Source organism: Alosa sapidissima, chromosome 9 (genome assembly GCF_018492685.1).
Source record: "Alosa sapidissima isolate fAloSap1 chromosome 9, fAloSap1.pri, whole genome shotgun sequence".
In the NCBI taxonomy this organism is placed as follows: domain Eukaryota; kingdom Metazoa; phylum Chordata; class Actinopteri; order Clupeiformes; family Clupeidae; genus Alosa; species Alosa sapidissima.
In genome coordinates, this window is record NC_055965.1 from 17761066 (window position 1) to 17784808 (window position 23743).

General features: G+C 41.0%; 1 protein-coding gene across 1 annotated transcript in view; it reads right to left on the minus strand.

Moving 5' to 3' along the window:
* LOC121718560 (protocadherin Fat 4-like) overlaps positions 1-23743 on the minus strand; it is a 29140-nt gene that overhangs the window by 1415 nt on the left and 3982 nt on the right. Inside the window, exons 6-27 of the mRNA XM_042103584.1 lie at positions 23599-23688; positions 22686-22793; positions 22273-22386; positions 21885-21978; positions 21391-21503; positions 20709-20882; positions 20291-20419; positions 19710-19865; positions 19061-19241; positions 18087-18217; positions 16701-17636; positions 16359-16484; positions 11519-11770; positions 10617-10715; positions 10279-10451; positions 9797-9948; positions 9344-9651; positions 5089-5199; positions 2739-2921; positions 2548-2642; positions 2075-2242; positions 1424-1615 (exon numbers count right to left, since the gene is read on the minus strand). Of these exons, the coding sequence (XP_041959518.1) occupies positions 1424-1615; positions 2075-2242; positions 2548-2642; positions 2739-2921; positions 5089-5199; positions 9344-9651; positions 9797-9948; positions 10279-10451; positions 10617-10715; positions 11519-11770; positions 16359-16484; positions 16701-17636; positions 18087-18217; positions 19061-19241; positions 19710-19865; positions 20291-20419; positions 20709-20882; positions 21391-21503; positions 21885-21978; positions 22273-22386; positions 22686-22793; positions 23599-23688 (4085 nt within the window). The remainder of the gene's footprint in view (positions 1-1423; positions 1616-2074; positions 2243-2547; positions 2643-2738; positions 2922-5088; positions 5200-9343; positions 9652-9796; positions 9949-10278; positions 10452-10616; positions 10716-11518; positions 11771-16358; positions 16485-16700; positions 17637-18086; positions 18218-19060; positions 19242-19709; positions 19866-20290; positions 20420-20708; positions 20883-21390; positions 21504-21884; positions 21979-22272; positions 22387-22685; positions 22794-23598; positions 23689-23743) is intronic.

The window sequence follows — 23743 nt, forward strand, 5'->3', positions numbered from 1 at the left end:
TTTGTCCTGGTGGTTTTGCGTTTTTCGTTAGAGGCGTGTGCTAGGAAAAGCTTCCTGCACCCTACTGCGGTGCGGGCTGTCAACAATATCACAAAAGATACCGGTACAATTCTCACAAAACTTGTTGGGAAGGTGTAGCACTGTCTAAGGAAACCCCATTCATTTTTGAAGCTGATCAGACTCAAAGGGAATTTTGAAGCATTTTCCATACTGTAGCCTATTTTCTCGCAATGATAGCGAAAGTGAAACGTAGTGTCCTTTTATTTGAATTTGTGCGTGCCTGTGTCATTCATTTCTTTCACATGTCTTACAACATAAATAATGCATTCATATGCTAGTAGCAATGTCAGAAATGAACCGGTTTATAAGCCTCTTAGAAATGGTTGTTGCATCTTGCATGTTACATTTAGATGCGCACTCAATCGCGCATCCATGCAGTCAAAACGTACTCAATGTGGCGACGGCACAAAAGTTGAAAAAACTTACAATGGCGGTGATAGCCTACAGTTAATGTGAATCGCGGACAATAACCAAAGAAAGGAATTTCCACCTCCATTCACCAAATAAAGGTTGTGTTTCTACGTGTTAACACAAAACGTAATTTCTGTCAGAAACCAGCCTATAATGCATAGGGTAACTTGAGGTGAGTCAGACAGAAGAGGGACCTGTCTTAGTAGCCTATCTTGAATACCATCCCTTTCAAACTACCTTAAAATTGTGTGATTAGCCGCCAGAATAATAAAATCAAAATACAAAATATGATTGGGCTATAGGTCCAAACCTATGAGTAAGCATTCAGTGTAATATAGAGGTTATCAAAGATACTCTAGTCTGTATTTTCTTTTAAAATATACATTTTGGAGACAAATGGAGCCATACCACAGGTCTATGTCCAGGGATGGATTATTGAATGGACCTACTGGGCCCAAGAGCTCAGGGGGCCCTGAAGCCCTAAGACTGTGTGAAGTTGCTTCTCCGCCCTTCTCTTCTATTTCCACAAAACTCACAAGTCGTCATAAGATAAAGGGTCATTTTTTTTAAAAATCTTCCGGGGGAGTATGCCCCCAGGCCCCCCTATCTTAACTGGGGAGGTTTTTTTTGCATCTATGCCCAGGGGTTCATAATCCATCCGTGCCTATGTCCGTCAAAAGTTTGGTATATCCTAATTGACTGACTTAACTAATGACTTGTTTGTGATTTTAATAATATTTATGCATGGCAGGAAATGTATTGAAATTCTGTTATTGAAATTCAGACCGCACGACAGATTTGGTCCCCCCCAATGTTGACATCATGGCTACGGCCTTGCATTGCAACAAAGGACTAGCATTAGCTAGTTAGCTACTAAGGACACTAGCATTAGCCATACCGATAGAAACACACTTAGAGCACTAAGATTAAACAGAAAAGGCCTTGTACTCACTTTATCACTGAGACAGTCACAACAACTACAAGTGCCACAATGGTCAGCCCGAACAGGATCCCGAGGGTGAGGATGACCACCATTGAGTCTGACCCGTTTCCCCCTGGGCCTTTCTCCACCTGGTGCTCCAACCCAGTGCCAAACACCGTCTCCAGCTCAGCCTGAACCTTCTCCTCCTCATCTTTAAGCTTGCTGTTATAACCAGAAAAACATGCACATGTAGAATACTGTACAAAACAATCATGCACATGTATAGTACTGTACAAAAGAATAAACAAAGCTGTAAACTGAGGATACACACATTTTCAACCAGCATACCAATATACAATAGTGAAATCTCAAGATATTTACATACTAATTCAGAAGGGAAATCTTGATACAAATGTCTAAAATCTTTGTACAGTACAGAGGGCCTTTCTAATCAGTACCTTTCAAATCCCACATTTGAGGAACATACAATCGAGAATATTGTTTCTTTTCAAACCAGTTCAACAAGTGTGTGTGTGTGCGTGTGTGTGTGTGTGTGTGGTGTGTGTATGTGCCATTATTGGAATAAGAGGTATTTATCATGAGATGAAAGCCCTGTGGGCAGCTGTTCTACTGAAAATAAATATCAGTTTGAAGTGGGCAGAGACAGGGATGGGACCTTACTTCTGGACCTCCTTGGCAGACATGATGGTACCGCTGGCGTCCATGGCAACAAAGCTAACATATGTCCTGACCCCGCTACTGCTGAGTGAACGACGGTCAGTAGCCTCGCCGTTGCTATTGGCAACACTGATTACCCTCACTGTCCAGTCCAAGACTCTCTCCAACGACCTGAGAAAGAGAGAGAGAAGGAAGGAGTGAAAGAAAAATAAGTCAACATGAGAGATAATTCCATCACTTTATATTCTACTACTGTTTGTAATAGCTGTGGAATACTTAAGCAAATTACATTACTTTTTTTTCTTTTAAGTGACAAAACAAATTAAAACAGCCATTAAAACACAAACTTTAAAAATATAAACATTTACATGCACTTCATGGCCTTAATTGAATACAAAATGTCAGGAAATCATTTAACAGTTATATTCATTTCACTACAACACACACACACAGCACAGATGCTCTGAGTGACTTACTTCTCCAACTCTGATGTTTTCTCCTCCACTACGTTGATTGGCTGGTTAAGAGAGATGACCACAACATTGTCCTCTCTACTTTCCTTTACGGTCACCTAGGGACATGTTATTAGCAGGTAAAGTATTAGTGCCATCCTAGTATTAGTGACATCCTAGTAACACACACACACACACACACACACACCACCCACCTCCACAGTTGTTGTAGCATAGAGTCCCTGATGGTCTTCTACCTTCACCTGCAGGCTCACAATCCCACTCTCACCAGCTACTGACACTACATACACCTGACCACTAGAGGGCTCTACAGCAAACATGGAGCTGGGCTTCACCAGAGAGTAACTCAGTGTCTCCCCCACATCAGGATCTGTGGCCTGTGTTGAGAAAGGTAAACAAACAAGATTGGGCAGATAGATTTAAGACTGGATACTAGCGTGTCATGAACACATTATGGTGTTACACATACAATATAGAGTATACGGTGTATGGCAGACGCCAGCCACCAGCCAAATGCTCGGAAAATATGAAAGTCGCTGGTAGATTCCAGACACAAAGTAATAATTTGATATTGAGTGGCTGGTGAATTTGACCAAAAACCTGCCAGTGGCTGGTAGATGTAGACATTTTCATTTCATACAAGATAAGATGAGATCTTTTCACAGTATTTTCCTGTGGTTTGCCTGGGGAGCACATGAACTGGTAATGTTTTTGCGTCCTATCTTTACAGCAGGGGTCTCAAACTCAAATGAGCTGGGGGCCACTTCTGCCAACGTCATCTGATTGGAGGGCCAGCTATTTCTGAAAATGCAATGTTCTTTTTTTCAAATACCACACAAAACTGCAAACAGAAAGTGCAAGTGTTTTTATCTAGTTTTAGACACCTGTGCTAGCAACCTTAGCTTATAAATAAAATAATGATAAAATAAATATTAATACAAATTATAAAACAAACAAAAAAGCATAAAAACGGGTATTTGTGTGTTTCACACCAAATACAAATATTTTCCTCTCATAACTTTTTTAAACCTGGCAAACTAGGCGTCAGGGTTAAGAAAGCAACACCATTGGATTTTTATATCAAAATTTCAAAAGACCATGGCTTGAAAGTGGTCAGCGATAAAGTCCTACTGTAAATGTAAAAATCTTTGAGTATAAACAAAAGTTTATGAAGGGGGTAAATGTACCTTTCAGTAAATACTGGATGAACATATTTGAGCAGGTTTACTTTCCTTTTTTTCATATTACCCACATAACAAATTAACAGGAAAACACCTACAGTATTACTAAACCACAAGGCCTACAATAAAGTATTCTGGTCAAATCAGTTCCTATCGCGGGTAATCTGAGTACCCAGAAGTTCGCATCATATTGCGGGTGACTTTGTAGTTCTTTAGAGCCCTGTTTCTACTAGCCCTGCTGTCTGCACCACATCCATTACGGACACTATCATCACGATTACCACTGCAACCTCCAAGCTATGTTGGGCAGAGGGTCGAAATAAGCATGGTATGCTTAGTGGACACCGTCATATACACGCAAAGACGCACCTCCATTCACAGACGCACTGTGACTATCACTGTCAATAGAAGATCGATCATAATCTCCAAAAGGATATTCTCCTTCAGAATCAGAATAGGTGAATACTATAGCCTACCTAAGACTTCATCACGTGAACGTTTTTCAACATTAGGTGTAGGCCTATTTCTGCTTCAATTTGTCCAAAACTATGGTCTGCATCGCTTCCGCGTCATTACAAATGCACGTCTTTGTGTTTCTCGTGTGTAATACAAGTATTTCCTGAAAACTTTGCGCAGCGATTTTGGGTTTGAATCAAGCTCTGGATGTCTAGCACATAGTGGAGGAGAGTACAAATGAGATTTGTCACCGTACTTGGATCTATCGTCTATTTTAATCAGTATCGTTGTTTGTCGCAATTAAAAATAGCCTCAAGGGCCGGATTACATTATTATTTTGACATACGTCGCGGGCCGGAATTGGGCCGGACGCGGGCCGGGTGTTTGAGACCCCTGCTTTACAGTAAGCGCTGTTGCAATCTTTCCTGTTAGGATGATAAAGGACACCTTTGTTTGTGGTAAATGCCATAAAAGCTGTCTTATCACAGAGCCTTTGTGACCCATGGACGGAAAATACTGATAGTGAAAAACATGCTAGGAGAGAAAAGCCATATAACTGAAAACATAATAATAATAATAATAATAATAATAATACATAACTTGAGTTGAATATGTAAAACAACAACGAACACAAAAAAAGCACAATTGTATTTGTTGGGCTGATGTGATAAAGAGATAGAGAGATAAAGAAATATGAAAATAGGGATACACATTATGATCCCACTATATCCCTGAATAGAGAGATAAAGTTTATGATCCCAGTATATTATCTATGAATAGACATTACGATTCCAATATATCCATGAATGGATAGATAGACTTTATGATCCCAGACCAAACATACAACATGTTACTCAATTGAAATTATGGAATTATTAGTGGACAAGCCATATACACAGGCTCATACCTTGACTTTAACAACAGAGTCCTTGAACGGGGCAATGCTGAAGATCTCTGTAGTGTAGGGGTCACTGTCAAACACTGGCACTTCATTCACATCTTCCACCTGAACCGTCACCTGAGGAGAGAAGACATTTGTAAAATAAAATACGTAATAGACATACCGTAATATTCCTGCAATCTTTTTTTCACAGCAACAAGTCTTAATGTCCTTTGATGAGACAGAAAGTAAGTAAGTATAATTTATGTATAAAGCACATTTAAACACAGCTTCAACTGACCAACCTGCTGTACAAAATAAAACAAATACAATAAAAATAAGTCAACAAATAAATACAGTACGAGACCCACAGCAGCAGAACAGACACAGAACAACAGCAACAATGACCGCAGTGACAGCAAGTACAGCAGGAGACGTGTACAGAGTTACAGATATGGCAACAGACAGAGTGTAAGGAAGCTGGGGAGGCCAAGGTAAAAAAGGTGGACTTTGAGCCTAGACTTAAAAGCAAAGGTGGAGGGAGCATTTTTAATGTCCATGGCCAATGGGTTCCACAGCAACTGCAAAGGCTGTCACCTTTTTGTTTGAGCCATGACTGGGGCACGTGGAGGAGAACTTTGTCCGCCGATCTGAGAGACCTGAGAGATGGATGAGGTCAGTGATGTAACTAGGGGGGTCCGTGTATCATTCGTTCATTTGATATTCAATTGAGAATCCAAAATGAAAAAACGAAAAAGGGACTTGTTTTTTCATTATTTGTTTATGAATGTGATACAAACCAACAAATAATGCTTTGTTTTTCAGACTTTTGATTTCATGATCAGATCAAAAGTAGAACGTTTAAAAAACGGCCTCAGGCCCAAAACTGATTTTGATATTTATTTTTTCCGATTTCTGTGACCCGGAAATTATTTATTGACTTCCATTGCCAGCTGCTGCTTCTGTTTTGCAGTGTTAAATCGGACTAGGCCTACCAGACAATAGATTGACCATATTGTAGGCCTACAACTGCAAAGCCATATCATATGCATGTTACATTCATGACATGAAAAGTAGAACTTATTGAACAAAAATGGCAAATTACGCAGTCGGCTAAACATTTTAAACTTGCGCAAAACGGCATGAACCCAGTGCGTCGCATAACTTAAAACACAAACTGAAGCAACAGCTTGGACAATCCTACTGCAAAGCCTTTCCTTCCATAGGCATGCAACGTCTATGACATAAAAAGTGGAATATGAACGCATTTCACACCTGACAATTAAACGGAGCTGCCGCCTGTTCGCGATTTGACTGTTTCTTGAGCTCTCAGAGCAGTGTTAATTGCGCGTCTTTTTCAGATGGTGAACGTAGGCCTATAGTTGGACGGGCAGGACTGACAAGTAGACGGGCCTAGGCCCTGCCTGTGGCTACGCCTATGGCTCGATTTGAATTATTTGCTCTGTTTGTGAATGAAGTTGTAGCCCCTCTTTCCTTTGATCAATGTGCTTGTTGAACGATGTGTCCCTATTTTCCCTGTCATAGCTACTGTCTTTGGTGTAATCTCACCAGAAGGCTCCTGCAGCTGGCTGCCTTCCAATGACGTTGGCGACAAATGATGATCTGAGCTGATAGATCTAACATCTAGGCCTACGTTCCCTAACATAGGCTGATACTACATAGCCTAGGCCAGTCATTACTTCTATAATGCTTTGGGCGAACGCGATGTTCATAAATGAAACAGGCATGAGAAGGGAGATGATTTTCTGTCGATTCAACTAAACCAAGTTTGCCATCGTTGCGCAAGTCGCCCAATTTCTCGCTATAGTTGTTAGACAATATTTTCTGTCGCTATGGGATGGCCAAAATTAAATCTAGCAACAAAGTCACTGAATTGGCAACACTGAGCACTGACAGGTCTAGACCAAGAAAGTGACTTGGATAGACTTCCAGGTCACAGAAATCGGAAAAAATAAATATCAAAATCAGTTTTGGGCCTGAGGCCGTTTTTTAAACGTTCTACTTTTGATCTGATCATGAAATCAAAAGTCTGAAAAACAAAGCATTATTTGTTGGTTTGTATCACATTCATAAACAAATAATGAAAAAACAAGTCCTTTTTTTGTTTTAATATTTTGGATTCTCAATTGAATATCAAATGAATGAATGATACACGGACCTAGGGGCCTGCCCATTAAGAACTTTAAAAACAATCAGAAGGACCTTGAACTGGACTCTAATATTAACAGGGGTGCCAATGCAAGGTAGCCAGGACTGGAGTAATGTGGTCACGTTTCCTAGTACCGGTCAGCATTCTAGCAGCCGCATTTTGGACCATCCGCATTTTGAAGACAATTTAGTAGGGACTGGGGAAGGCCTAGATATAGAGAGTTGCAATAATTCAGCCGTGATGTAATATAAGATAATTGATTCAAAGCTTTGTCTTGACAAACAAATCTGTGCTGTTGTCAAAAACAGCTTTTATCAGTTACGAGTAATTGGCAAACTCAAACCTTTTCTGTCTTGAAATTTAATAATTTTCAAGACAGAAAGAAATTTAATAATTTTCAAGACAGAAAAGGTTTGAGTTTGCCAATTACTCGTAACTGATAAAAGCTATTTTTGACAACAGCACAGATTTGTTTGTCAAGACAAAGCTTTGAATCAAGAATAACACCAAGGTTTCTAGCATGAGACTCGACATATGGGGCAAGGTGATCTAGCTCGCTGACAAGAGTGTGTCTAGATTTGGGAGGGCCAAAAATCATAACTTCTGTTTTGTTGCTGTTTAACTGGAGGAAGTTATTTGCCATCCAGCCTTTAATATCCTCTAAACAATCCAGAAGAGACTGTAGGGAGTCCCTAGACTTCAGTGGGAGATACAATTGTGAGTCGTTGTGAGAAATGGAATGAGATGTTGTGATTCCTGATAATGTTATTTAGCAGGAGCATGTACAGACAAAAGAGGACTGGTCCCAGGATGGACCCTTGGGGGACCCCATTGGAGATAGGAGCAGTGGATGAGAAGTGACTGACAGATACTGAGAGTGTCCTATGCTTCAGATAAGAGCTGAACCATTGAAGGGCTGTACCTTTGATGCCAACCCATTGTTTTAGACTGCTCAGAAGAATGTTATTATCCACAGTATCAAAGGCAGAACTAAGGTCCAATAAAACCGGGATAACATTATCAACAGAGTCTAGTGTGTGAGTAACAGATCGTTTGTCACCTTTAACAAAGCTGTTTCGGTGCTATGAAGGGCTTTGAAACATGACCGAAAAGGTTCCAATATTTCATTTAAGTTTTAAAAAGGTTGCACCCAGATAGCAAGAGGCTGGCGGACCACTGTCGGTCCATTGGGGGCATAGCTGGCTTCTCTGTGTGTGCAACAACCTAGTCTAAAACTATTAGGCTAGCTTTGCATAATTACCTGAAATGGGTTACGCCAGTTAACCTATAGCTCCCTTTGTCTTACAATTCCTTACAATAGGATTATTGTTGATTAAGTTTATTTCTCAATTGTAAATGTTCTGGATAACATAACTTTTGTTGACGTTCAAACAAAACAGAAAGCTAGCTCGCCTCTCCCTCCCCATCCCTTCCGTGCAAATGAAACTTTCCTAAATGCGCATCTCGTCGGTAATTGACTGGAACAGTTTGTTATGTTTCATGGTCCAGGCTGGACCAGGCTGTTTTTGTTGCCGTTTTTGGAGCCTGGGCTGTCCACAGAGACCACGTTTTACACATTTTACAGTGTATTCAGGGCACAGGCAGCTAGCTAGGTGATGTTTACTGTATGTGACAAAAATGTTTTAGTGTAGAAACTGTGCACCTTTAAAGAATATAAGTTAAAAAAATGAAAAACAATGTCAGCAAGCATGTTAGTGTTACCTATCCTCTTCCTGCCTTTTGGCACACAGGACCTCTTCAGGAAAAAGATGGGTTAGGATAGGACAGGATAAGACATAATAGGATAGGATAGAGACCATCTTTCACAACAATTAAATACTTTACAACAATTAAACTACAATGTATTGGCCCTAAAGTAGTATTCATAACAATAATAGATTTTTATTTCTTGTCGTTATTAATATTCAAGCAATAAGCCCCAAGAGGCCGTAGGTTCCAGTGATTTTAGGGACGTTGTCGACGCGACGCGAAGCGAAACAGAGTTATTGTTATTATTAGGAGTAATAATGGTGTCAGCAGTGTTATTATTAATAGTAATTTATTCAAATTTAATTCTTAATATATTAAATTATTTTATTTTATTTTACTTACCACTGCCAGGGCGGTGCTAGGGGGAACCCTGGTGTCAGTGGCCTCCACAGAGATGACGTAGAACTCCTTTTCCTCCTTGTCCAGTTCCACCAGAGTGCGGACGGAACCGGCGGTGTTCACAGAGAACAGATCCGTGTGCGTCTTCAGATTGTAGCTGACATCGACGAGAGAGCTTCCAGACGAGGCCATGACAGTGCCCACCTCGCTGCCTTTGGGTTTGTTCTCCGCAACACTGAAGTTGTAGGTGGGGCTCGCAAAGGTCAGACCCTCATCCAGGCTCACAGTCCGGATGTAGATGAGGATGGTGGCTGAGGGGGCACAAGCAGAACGCAAAAAAAAACACTCAAATCGAGCAAAGGATACTTTAAAAGAGATAAATAAAGAGAGAGGGAGAGGGTGTGTGTGTGTGTCTGTGTGTGTGCAGATGAGTATACAGTATTGGTGTAGTATTACCTGTAGAAGAGAGTGGGGTTGTCCCATGGTCCTTAGCTTTGGCTGTGAGGTTCAGCAGCGTGTCTTTTGTTACATTGGAGAGGTCAGAGGTCAATGTGATGTCACCAGTTTTACTATTGAGGCTCAGGTATTCCGAGCCACCAGATGCAAAACTGGATGAAAATATGAAATATACACCTTTGGTTACGTCTGGATACATGATACAACTCACTTTGTGCTCACTGTTTGACAGGCGCTATAGTAATAAAGGTCTTTGTCATTTTTATTTCTACATCTAATCTCTTTTGAACTTGTATGTAGTCTTCATTCATTTTACTGTCTTTGTGAATCAGGCCTTAAACAGACACCTAATAAACAAAGTGAAGATGATCATTTTTCCTCCACAAAACTGAAAAGATACAATTAGTGATACAATATGTCTGAAAATGTGCAGACATCATTGTCACGCATCAGTCCCAAAGCTGGTGTTAACAAAAATTCACCTGTATGTGACGACAGAGTTGTTGCCAGCATCCTTATCTGTTGCTGTCACAGTCAGCACCAGGTCTCCCTCTTTGCTGTCTGTGGACAGGATATTTTTACTGTATGTGTCCATGCTGAACACCGGGGCGTTGTCATTCACATCAGTGACTGAGACCCTGATGTTGGTGACGGTCTGTGAAAGTTTGAAAGTCAATCGGTCAACAAGCACCTGTATATGATTTTTTCCTGCCATGGAATTTACAAATGCACACATACACACACACACACACACACACACACACACACAGCTTTGGAAATACCTCTCAGTGTACCATTCTCATTCAATGTCAGTTCCTACCTGTCTCTGGGGTTTGCCGTTGTCAGTGGCGATGATGACCAGGTCATAGGAGTCCTTCGTCTCTCTGTCCAGCTCAGCCCGAGCCACGAGAGTACCGTCCTGAAACAGAGAGAGAGAGAGAAAGAGAGAGAAAGACCGCACCGTCACACTTCACAGTATTCACAAGATCTTTTTACATAAGATCATTATTTTAAAGGAGCACACCAACATTTTATGATATTAGCTTATTTGCCGTCTCCACCAGAGTTATAAGATGATATATACCCTTCTAGTCTCTGTGCGTGCAGTAGCCTAAGTCAGTCTGACACACACAACATTAGCCTAGCTTAGCATAACTCGGGTGGACAGAACCAACTAACCTATTCCTCCCAAAAGTGACAAAAGAACTCCAACATTTTCCTATTTACATCCTGTGACTTGTATAGTTAAAACATAAATACCAACTTAAAATGAGACAGCGATCTAAGCATTTACATACAGTACCTGGAACTATATTCTCATTCAGGCTTTTTTTTATAAATCCCTTATTTCTCAAAATGGCATTGGTCTAGCCGCCTGTTAATCCCTTTTGCAACTTTCCCTTTGCAGAACTTTCCCTTTCATGATGTACAATAGGTCCAGGTTATACCAGGCTACATGAGAACGCCTGGTTCACCTGTTCATTTTTTCACATCGTTCTCTTCTCCTATGTCTACTCTACTCGTATGTTTATTGGTGTCTTAAAGGATCATGCTAACAATCCCAAGAGAACATATGTGAGGATTATTACCTCTGTGAAAGTCAGCAGTCAGCAGCAAGTCTCTATCAGCAGTTGAGTTGATGTTTTGTGAAATCAAGTTGACTTTTTGTGAAAAGGATTTAAAAAAAGCAAATTATTAAGCAGATATCAAATTGATTCTTACCTCGGTGAAAGTGAAGGTGTCTGTGTAGGACGACGTGGAGATGTTGACGTGGCCGTTCTCCCCGGCGTCCCTGTCCTCAGCCTGGATCTGGCACACGACTCCCAGGGCGACATCCGTGTACTTGCCCTCGGCCACGGAGATGGGTGAGGGGAGCGGCAGGAACTCGGGGTTGTTGTCGTTGATGTCCGTGACGGTGATGTTCACCTGGGCCGTCGTGTTCAGGCCGTCCACTGGCTGGTCCACTGCCGTGACCTGGGCGTAGGTCGTACAGTATATCAGTAAGTGCGGTAGTTGGAAGGGTTTGTAACTGTGTGCTGGAGAGCGCAAATGCCCTTTGAACTGGCTCGTCCTAAACCAGAACATCTTTTACAGTTTTTAAACATGTATTAATTTAGCACACACTTTTATCCTAAATGATTTAATAGTCCAGGCAAAGTAAGGTCTGACCCAAAACTAATTGCAACAGAATTTATTTTCACATTTTTATATTTCAATTGGTGATCTAAACACCATAGTAAAAGTCCATGAAAATCCAGTTGGTGGAAATATGTTAAAATGAGGGTTGTTTTATGCATTATCCTTCAGCAAATACTGACAAAACTGTAATTAGAATGTTATAGAATAAGCATTCTAAAGAATATCTGACCCCATCTAACTTAACATGGAATTTTAATATTGCATTGTTGAGGAACATTCTTTTATTTTCAAAGAGTTAGTACATTTCTCAGGCTTATTTCAGACTGGTTTGTTGCTAATTGGTGTCTATTTTTACATTCCTTTGAATCAATGGAAATGGTTGTTGAGTCTTTAAATAGAGCCAGTGTGTTTTTGCAAGTGTTCCACAATGTTAAAGTTGTACAACACATAGTTAAGCATTATTTAGCCTAGGAAAGTGTTTTTGGTGGTCTGATTTAGAGGCCACTGAATCATATACAGTATAGGCCTATCACACAAAAGTATCAGTTCATCATTTTCCAAGACTTATAGACTTATAGTAATTGACCTCTTGCCCGGGGGTTGACTGAGAGACTGTCTATCCAATCAGAGGGGCCTGTATGATGCCTCTTTACTTTGCACGATTTTGGCTAAAACAGTAATCAGACAGCACAGTATGTTTATGTAAGTGAATGAATAAAGGAAAATTATAAAGGCAAAGTTGAAGATGGACAGGATAATGTCCAAATTCGACAGAAAGGTGCAGATAACTGCAGCTAGCCTCCAAAGAGGTGACTGTTGTGATGTCTGGCAAAAGGTGCATGCTATACTAATAAATATAGTTTAAGCTTAATAATTAAAATGCATGCCTATGCATGGGTCATGGTTTTACCAAAATAATAGAACAGCCAAAACTATACATATTCTAAAAGCATATGCCCTGTACATGAAATATAGCATTAATCAACTTATGTCCCATCTTCCTTCACACCATGCATAATACATACTCCTCTATTCTGTATAGGCGAATCAAGTGAACTGCTGATACATTTTGGCCTGCACTATTAAGGGAAACAAATTAAACATCATAAACTACATATTTTCTAAAAACATATAAGCTCTAGAAGTGATGTGACACCAATTAGGACATGTCCCATCTTCCTCCATGCAATGCACAATACATTGCCATCTATTCTGTATAGGCGAATCTAGTGTAAAACGGACATTTTGACATATACTGTCTAGGGAAAGCAAATTAAACACCCTAAACTATATATTTTCTGAAAGCATAAACCCTCCAGAGGAGATATAACACCATTTAAGATATTTCCCATCTTCCTCCATGCCATGCACATACATTGCCCTATATTCTGTATAGGTGAATCTAGTGTAAAGCGGATAGATTTTAGCCTATACTGTCTATGAAAAACAGAATAAATACCCTAAACTATATATTTTCTGAAAGCATATTACTTGTAGATGAGATATAACACCAGTTAAGACATGTCTCATCTTCCTCCATGCCATGCACAACATATTGCCCTCTATTCTGCAAAGGCGAATCTAGAGTACAGCAGACACATTTTGGCATGTACAGTCAAGGGAAAACAAATTAAACACCCTAAACTATATATTTTCTGAAAGCATATACCCTCTAGAAGAGATATTACACAATTTCAGACATTTCCCATCTTCCTCCATGCCATGCACAATACATTGCCCTGTATTCTGTAAAGCTGAATCTAGTGTAAAGTCGATACATTTTGGCCTATAATGTCCAGGGAAAACAGATTAACCACCCTAAACTATATATTTTCTAAAAGCATATGCCCTCTAGATGAGATATAATGCCAGTTAAGTATTATCTTCCTCCATGCCTTGGACATGGTACATATTCCTATATTGCATTTACTCTGTATTAAAACACACTGATTTTAATATATCGCTGAAAAAGCTAGAGCATTCAAAAATGTTCAATGTTAACATTTAAAATCATATTATTGTTTAATTTGACCATCGTTTGTCCTCAGATTCACCCCTGTGGGCTGAATAGTAATTGAGATATAGGGCTATATTTGTCTAATACACATGGTCACTAGCAAATAGCTTAGGGGTTTGTCAAGTCCACATTGGGTGTGGTTTTGTTTTCAAAAGTCCGGCAAAAAGGTGGATCTTATGTTTCTTAATTAGTCATGGGTGTGTTTTGGGCTTAACATCCTTTAAACTAATGAGAGTGACATCTGTCATTCCCTTTAACAGCAAACAGTGCGACTTCAAAAAGCGCATCGATATTTTGATAGTCAGCGGCGCATTTGAAGGAATCTGCTTGCATGCGAGACCGTATGGAACAGGTATTCCACTAAAATATGCTTTACTAAAACCAAGCAGAGTATAGCCTACACACATCTGCACTTGTGTATTATTTGAAGTCATTGTCAATGTGAAACTAACTTCTCCGTGGTATCATAGTCAACGACAAAACAGTTATACACAGTTAAATACTTTTACTATTGACTGACAATATGTTACCATTGACAAAATGGCCTGAAAAAGGCAAAACTTACAATAGTGTTTAAATAAATAAGAAACCTAAGGACATTTATCCTGCAGAGGAGTTGCTTACATTTTGTGACTTTGCAAATGATGGTGAATAATTACTCATTGTGGGACGTATTACTGATATCTTTATTATAATTATGTTCCCCATTGTAATCGTGTAATTTGTAATGTTTTACATGGATGTGCGCTGGTGCACGTTCCTGTGGACGAGAAAGGCAGGGTGTAATTGTGCACTCGCCCATCACTGTTGATAATGCACTCTTAAAGGGACACCAGGCAACGTTTAATTACTCATCTTCGTAAGTCGGTATATGATATGGAAGAATATCCCGCTTGCAAGTTCAGTGTATCGTACCCGCCGACCGAAGCAGGATCAGTTTACATCCTGCATTCACAGCACAGGGGCAGGCTAACGAAACGCGATTGTTGCAAACGTGTGTATAATGGCAGAGCCGGCAAAGAAGCAACAAAAACCCTTGACGGAAGATGCAAACAAAAAGGAAAAGAGCTTCAGACCGAGCGTGTGGGAGTTTTGTAGAGAAAAGGCATCAGGCTTGCCTGGTGTCCCTTTAAAATAACATATAAACAACTCGCTATGGATTTCTGACCAGGTATTTCTTGGTCAGTGGCGTAATGCGTTTTAGGTAGTGTAAGATAGCGATTTTTAGATAATGCGCTAGACCCCTCTTTAGGTCGTTAATTTCCACACCCCTTGGTGCGTTGTTCAATAAAAGAGACAGATAACAAAAAACGTAATAGAAATACGTGTACAATAGTGTACAATATTCTAAAGTAGAATAGTGTTGCATCGTGATGATTATACGCTTTGCGCCGTGCTGTTGACTGTCATGATAGGGCCCATAGCCATTGTAACCTCTTGGCAGCCATTTTGGTGGCCATCTTGAAAATGACCCCTTTCTCAAAGTCAGATTTTACTAGATTTTTAGTATGTTATTTAGCATGCCAGTACCAGAATCCATAAAAAAACCTTTTGTATCAATTTTTTTGATGTTGAACCCTATATTGACCCGCCTAAAGTTACTCAACTTGCACTGGATCATCTTCCTGAATGTCAATATTATCACAAGTGTGGGCAAATTTCTAAGTCAGCACCAGTCAGAGGCTACATTCAATGTTTTGCACTTTTATGTCATCACATAACCAAAAGTATTGGTTTTACCAAAAATAGTTGTCAATATTTTAAACTACAAAAATACATACCTATAAAGTATTTTGATACAAATTATTCAACCCAGTCAAATACAAATTACGAATATACGATATATTTTGTATTTGAAATATGGAATACATGTACCATAAATACTGCTCATCCCTGTAGGCATCACTTGTTCTGAGAGACCATGTTTGGTTCAGGAGATATAATGAAGAATATAGATGTAATTCAGTTATAGTGGAACATTTAATGGTTGCCACAGCGACCATTAGGGTTTTTTGATAATTATTTTATATCTGAAAATGTTCAGGGCTCCAAACTGTACAAGTTCACCAAGTTTCATGCTTATATGAAAGAATTTGACCTAATTTTCACATATCCCCTGTACTATAAAAGTTCAATAAAACTGCCAAAAGTGCAGCTTTTCGCCATTGACCTATGCACACATAATTCCAATTTTGACAATGTTCCACCACTTGGATTTTCATGGACTTTTGGTATGTGATTTGGGAAGGTTTCATGAACTGAATACAACAAAAATCATTTCTGTTGCAATTAGTTTTGGGTTGGGTGATTTTTTCTCATAGATTGCCTGGACTATAATACAGATATACATTGAATCCAATCTGTAGCCTATGTTTGTCGCTTAGCTTAAGGTCTGGAGTCTCTTACCTGTAGAACATAGCTGTCCTGCTTCTCTCTGTCCAGAGTGGCATCACTGTTAAGGGAGATGGCGCCCATTTTGTTGATGCTGAAGGTATCGCTGGTCATGACAAAATATCCATTAGAGAAGCCACCCTGTAGAAACACACACACACACACACACACACACACACACACACATATATTGCAATTCAATTTCATTTAAACTTTTTGAACTGTTTGTAGATGTGATATCAACCTCCAATTGCTTTTTGCCCAATTTCCAGTCCTTCTTTCACTTCTTCTGGTCCTTCTGGTCCTCTCTCTCTCTGTCTCTCTCTCCCCTCTTCCCTCCCCATATCCTCTCCTCACCTTATCCTTGTCTGTGACCTCCAGGGACACCAGGACGGCTCCTCCAGCCAGGTTTTCGGGCACGGCCACGTCGTAGCGTTCGCGGCTAAACTCCGGCGGGTTGTTGTTCACGTCCTCCACCTGCACCGTCACCGTGGAGTTCCCCGTCATGGTCGGTGTACCCTTGTCCACCGCCTCCACCGCAAGGGTGTAGCGCGTGCCGTCACCGTAGTCCAGTCTCCGGGCCAGCGTCAGCGCTCCAGTGACGGGGTCCAGTGTGAATGGAGGGGACTCCAAGGACGGCTCCACCTTGGCGATGCGGTATGTGAACTCAGCGTTTGTCCCCACGTCCTTGTCCGTCGCCGTCAGGGTGGCCAGCAGAGTGCCAGGCTCGTCCTGCTCCGAGGCGGTGAGGTAGTACTGCGGCGAGGAGAAGACTGGCTCGTTGTCGTTGACGTCCAGCACCTGGATGACCACGGTGGCGGTCGCCGAGCGAGAGGGCCGACCCTGGTCCATGGCGATGACCTTGACGTGGAACTCGTTCTGCTGTTCCCTGTCGAGGGGTTCGGCAAGAGAGATAACGCCTGACTCGCCATTCACGCTGAACCTCCCCGCGCCACCTTGCAGAATGTAGCGAACCTCTCCGTTGTACCCCGAGTCAGCGTCTGAGGCCGTCACCGTGGTGATGTTCTCCCCTACCTCAATGTCCTCGTTAACATTCATGGTGACTGAGCTGGTCGCAAACACGGGGCTGTTGTCATTGACGTCCTGGACCTCGACCTCCACCACCGCCTCGTCATGTTCAGTGCCATCGGACAGAGACAGACGGACGCTATAGTTCGCCTTGGTCTCATAGTCTAGCTTGACCTTAGTAGACAGCACACCATTGGCGTCTATGGAGAACTTGTCACCTTCAGTTACCACCTGTGGCACTGGACCATCAGAGTGGAATCTTACCTGTGAACAAAAAAGGTGATAACACCCTCAGTCTTTAAAATGGATGTGAATGAAAAATGGATTTTATTTCAGTAATAATGGAGGACAGAATATCAGGATTGGGAAAAGAGTCCGGTCACTAGCAATTAGGAATCGTTTACAAGAGAGCATGGTGACATATGAAGACACCTCCAACCTCACAATCTATGTGAGTACATTTCTGCATTTTTCCAACTGCAATTTTTGTTTTTTGCAGGTGTTGCTACTACCATTTACCACAATCAGTTTCGGTTTAGAATCTATAGCGTCATCCCCTCTTGCGGCTGTCTGCTGACCGATGGAAACGTTAGTGAACTATTGTGTTCCAGAACTATTGTGTTCCAGTCTAGATTGCCATGGGTCCCATTTATGTCTTTGCTCAAGCATAAACTTAAACACTAGACTAAGACTTATAAATCAGGAAATACTTACTTTAACAACCTCCACAATACCATCCATCTCTTCATCCACGCTGGAGTGATAGGTTTTCTGAAGAAACTGGAGCCTGTTGTCCTGGGCCAGGATGTCCACAATCACAGAGGATGCCCGGGAGATGTCGCCACCTAGAGGATTGGAAGGTTGCAGTCGGAATGTTGCATGTCCTACACTGGAATGAAGCGGCTTTAAAGGTTTGATCTTTTTTTGTTATAGGAAAGAAAAATAGGAGACACTGTTCCTGTTTCTCGAGTGTTGCAAAACAAAATACTCTATTATGTTCTGTGAAGGTCACTGTCATTGCAAGTCTTAAAGGGAAACTAGGCAGGATTTCCGCCTCTGCTGGAGAAATTGTGCATTATGCTATTTCAAACTGTGGAAAAAGGTAACGATAAAGCACATGGATTTGTTTACAAGCTAGCAAAACGGTTAGCATAAGTTTGGCAGACAATGTGGATGTTACAAGGTAAGAAACGTTGCAAGGTTGGTTTTCCGCCTGGGGACGCTAGGGGCAGCGGGAAAAGTCACCATTTTCACCGGAACAGGTCATTTAACCATCCAAATGATTTCTAAACGGGTTTATTACGTTGAAATAGTTGCCAAGTTCCCCTTTAAACTGAGTGAGATGAGTGGCCACCTCCACAACCTCAAATCCTGATTGAAGCTCACTTTTGTAAACTTACATTATATGCTGGACATTTGCAAGTAATCCTGCAATTCTCCTATTATCAGGCACAGAGATTGTACTTTGATTTCATATAAAATGATTTTTAAATGTTATTTGCGGTAAAAATATATATTTGAATATGAACTTGAAGTTATCTTATCGTCATTGAAGGCATAAAGGCATTGTCCATGGTGTATGTTTCATAGTCAAACCCCAAGCCTGTAGAAACCTGTACTCTGAGTCTGAACATGTGTCGTCTTCACTACTGTCACCTTCAGAAGGCTTCATTATGTCTTTGGCTTACCATCTTTGGCGGTCACATACAGGGAGAACTGTAGGACTTTGTTCTCTTCCAGTGGGATGATCTTCACCAAGGTGATCTCCCCAGTGTCTTCACCGATAGCAAAGTAGCCATCCTGGTTGCCACCGGCAATGAAGTAAGTCATCAATCCATTCACACCTTCATCTGGGTCTGAAGCCTCAATCTGTGAACAGACATGAGGAGTCAATGTCAACACAGTTCAGCACACACCAAAACAGAAATGATTGATAGGTGGATGGGTGGAGAGATGGATGGATGGATTTATGGATGAATGGATGGATGGATGGATGGATGGATGGATGGGTGGGTGGGTGGATGGATGGACAAATTGGGTTGGCTGGATAGGTAGATATAAATATATCAACTTGACAAGCTCTACACATTGGGAGTGTCATTGGACACATTCTGGATTATTTTATATGCTTGTTTTTAGTCAATTTTGCCAAAAGTGGCAATAATTCTGGAGGGTACTGTACATCTATGTACAACAACTAAACATCTGATCAGTTATTGTGATGACCTTGAGAGTGTCATTGGACACACTCCGGATATTGGGCATAAATTCACAGAGTGGTCAGCTGAATCACACAAGTGTGACCGCATGCAAGTTGCAACACAAATAACATGTCACCTTGACAACCAGCATTCCAGCAGTCTGATTGGCGAAGACTTTGCCCTCATACTTGGCATCACCAAACTGGGGACTGTTATCATTCACATCCAAAAGGTTGATGTGCACATTTGCAGTCACTGCGGTATTGGGAGGAGCGTCCTCTCTTGCTTCAACCTTTAGGATCACACAGGAATGAAAAATATTTAGTTATTAAATTGATGATTTGAATGTAAAATATAATATGCAGTTCCATCCAGGTGAATTTGAATGATAACAAAATTGATTAATTATGCTTGATTTCTGTAGACTGAAGTAGATGATGCTAATAACCTTTGAATGACTATGTTTGTTGTCTTATATTTTTCAATCTAGAGTAGGCCTATGAGGTGTGACTATGAGAAATTGGAACTGATGCTATAATTGAATCGTAAGAAAACCCATTAGAGCGCTCATACAACTCATAGACACTCAACAGAACAGTCTTGCTATTTAGTGGTCAATTTATTAGCCTTGTATATTTCCTCTGAAATTATGCTGAAAATGATTCAAATGTATTACTCAGTCAGTTGTAATCATTAAGTGTCTTCCACAATTCTGACCTGAAACTGGATACTGGTGGTAGTCTCCCGATCCAGATCAGCCGAGGTATTCACCGTGATGGTGCCATCTTGGCTCACAGCAAAAGGCACAGAGTCTGGAATGAGCCGGATTGTTCCAACAAATCCTCCCTGTAAAATGGACAAGATTATGTCTGTAGTCCACACATGTTTGTATGGCATGTCGTACATGTGTGGACTAACTGAGAGCCTTTACTTGGAACCTTCTATCTGTAATAACAACAACATAACAATGTCATGAGATCCAACCTTCAATCAAATTGGACATTTTGAAAATAACCGTTTTGTAGTCATGACATCTTTATATTCTTGGATATTGACTGTCATGGCAACTAAAGATAAGCTATTACATGCTTCTATAAGTCTTAAGATGAACGATCCTAGCAAAAAGACACATTACCAGGTCTTCATCTGTGACTTTGGCCTGCAGCACGAAGGAGTCCGCCGGAGAATTTTCCAGAATGGCCACGGAGTAGTCAGGCTTGTTAAATTGCGGGGCATTGTCATTGACGTCCTCAATGTTAACCACTACCATGGCGTTGGCAGTTTTGAAGCTGTCATCCTGCTGTGCGGCCTGGTATGTGAATAGATCACAGAGAAGAGGCAGGCAGGTAAAAACATATATACTGTACAGCATATGAGTGAAAAAATGCACATTTTAAATGTTTTTGAATAACAAAGGAATACAAGAACAATTAATGCATGAACTGAAAATAAAGTTGTTCTGATTGTGAAATGTGATGATGACAGAGTAGGATAAAACAAAGATGGGTAGTAGGATAGGTACGTGATCAATCCACATGATGTTGCTGAGCTTCCATCAAAACAGAGTGAGTTAAGCAGAGAACTTATTTTAAGATCTTGAGATATAAAGTATTCTGTTGAATACAAACCAACAGAACAGCAATGGATAACTAGGAGAAAGAAATGGTGACTCTCAAATTGTAAATATTTCTCCTATAGTTGACTCTGATTAAACCATCAGAAAATATATTTTAAAAAGGAGTTGTGAACTGCTGCTGAGTTTAAGTATAAACTGTCTATTTCAAGTAGATGTTAAACTCTTCTTTATGTCACCTGACCTTTATCTGAACATTGATGGATGATACTTCTTCTCGATCCAGTGGGGTTGTCACACTTATGATTCCAGAAACCGCATCCATGGCAAAGTTAGCCTGGTACTTGCTTGGGGCCACTGAGGAGATCAGAATCGGAAGAAAGTGACACAATTTATTTTAATTTAGATGCCAAATTATTCCAAAGATTTTCTAATAAAGAATGAAGATAAGTTGAAAATGAATGTGACATTTCATCGTTTTTTCAAAGTCAAACTTCAATGCGACAGTGGTGTCCTTCAACTATCCCTTAAGCAATCTACTAGATTAATGAACAACGTACGTTAATGGCAATGGAAAATGTGTGTGTGTGTGTGTGTGTGTGTGTGTGTGTGTGTGTGTGTGTGTGTGTGTGTGTGTGTGTGTGTACATGATTCCCTATAGTGAATGTATTAATGAAGAGGAGAAATTTCAAGACAGAGGTTGCAGAGGCCCTTTGTAACAACTGGTCTGTCCTCTACCTGCTGTGATGCTGTAGTTGACGGCCATGTTGATGCCCGTGTCGCCATCTTGGGCCTTTATGGCTGCTGGCTGGACTGAAGGCAAAGGTCCCCCCTAAGGTGGACAAGAGGGCAACATTTTACACATATTTATTTTAGAATATTGATACAGGACATGAAATGTTTATCTCTGATATAACCTCTTAAAAGTACACTATGTGATTTTTGTAATACAACAAAACCTTGCACCAAAAATGTCCTTAATCCAAAACAAAACAGGCTGATCTCTCTTTTGATCAATCTACTTACCGGTATTTAAAGGTAAATTCATTCATTAAGGTTTAAGGTCCCATGTGACCAAAGTCAAAGCAAGTATGTATGTATATACACCAGTGCAGTGGACACTTGCCTGATTCTCTGCTATGGTGGCCTCATAGAGACTGTGATCAAAGTAAGGGTTCAAGTTGTCAAAGTCTGTCACGTCGACCGTCACAGTCGCAGTGTCTGAGAGGCCATGAGGGTCCTAATGGACAGAGACGTGGTTGAGTGGTTACAGACAGGATGCATGCAGGTTCACATATAAACACAAGCACACACACACACACACACACACACACACACACACACACACTCACTGACTCATGGAGGCATACATATAATCATACATGGATAATGCATCGGCAAACACACACACACACACACACAAACACACACACACACACACACACTCACTGACTCATGGAGGCATACATATAATCATACATGGATCTGCAAACCCACACACACACTGTGGCATACATGACTGATGCTGCTGCTACTCACCCGTGCTTCCACTGTGAATGTGTAGTGATTGCCCTTGTTGTAGTTTAGGCGTTCCTTCACCAGAATCAGCCCGTCGGCCCTCATCTCAAAGACACTCGGCACGGGAGCCTGGAATAGAGCAGAATCACACTAACAAGCTGGAGACTTGATGCTCAACACAGTGGCTCGATAGTGTTTTAAGCCCCCGACGTCATCTCCCAGGCAGGGCTGCCACCGTTGACTTAAAAGCACCTAATCCTAACCTTAACCCTTACCCTAACCCTAAACTTAACCCTAACCCTAACCTTAACCCTTACCCTAATCCTAACCCTAACCCTAACCCTAACCTTAGTCCATGCCTAACCCTAACCTTAGTCCATGCCTAACCCTAGCGCCTTCCAGGCAGCGCTGCCTTGAAGACAACGTCGGGGGCTTAAAACAGCAAGAAACAGTGTGCAGTATTGCTCCACTACTACATTTCCTCTGGAATATTAGGTCTACCTGAATATCTGAGCACATCTATAACACAATAAGGCCGCCTTCAGACAGGATGTGCTTTTCTGCAGTGAGACCCGCCTGTTTTTTTTTTTTTTGCACTATGTTGTTTCGTGTTGGTAGTAAGCGTGTTGTGCTTTTCTTATGCGCCCAGAGCACCTCAAATATAGATGTCATATATGTCATATATGTCATGTTTTGTGCACCTGCTTGCGTTTTTGCAGAGCCCTGAGCGCCTCGAAGTGAAAAAGGTGCCCTACGTCATTCACGTTTTTATGAAAATATAGTACACCTCACATTTTACTAGCAGCAAAGCACGTCCTGTCTGATCTCATCCTACGTTTTTACAAACGTATGGCACACCTGTACAACTTTTCTGAGATGCTCAGCTGCCGTAAGCATTTTCCATCTAAGAACAATGTTGGTCAGGTTGGCTTACCTGGATGGAGTAAGTCAATCGGTTGTTGGCATCAGTGACATCAGCATCCACCGCCTTCACCGTCAGCACTGGCGAGTCCACACCCAGTGTCTTTCATTGGACAGAAGATAAAGCATTATTTACATAGGCTACACACACACACACA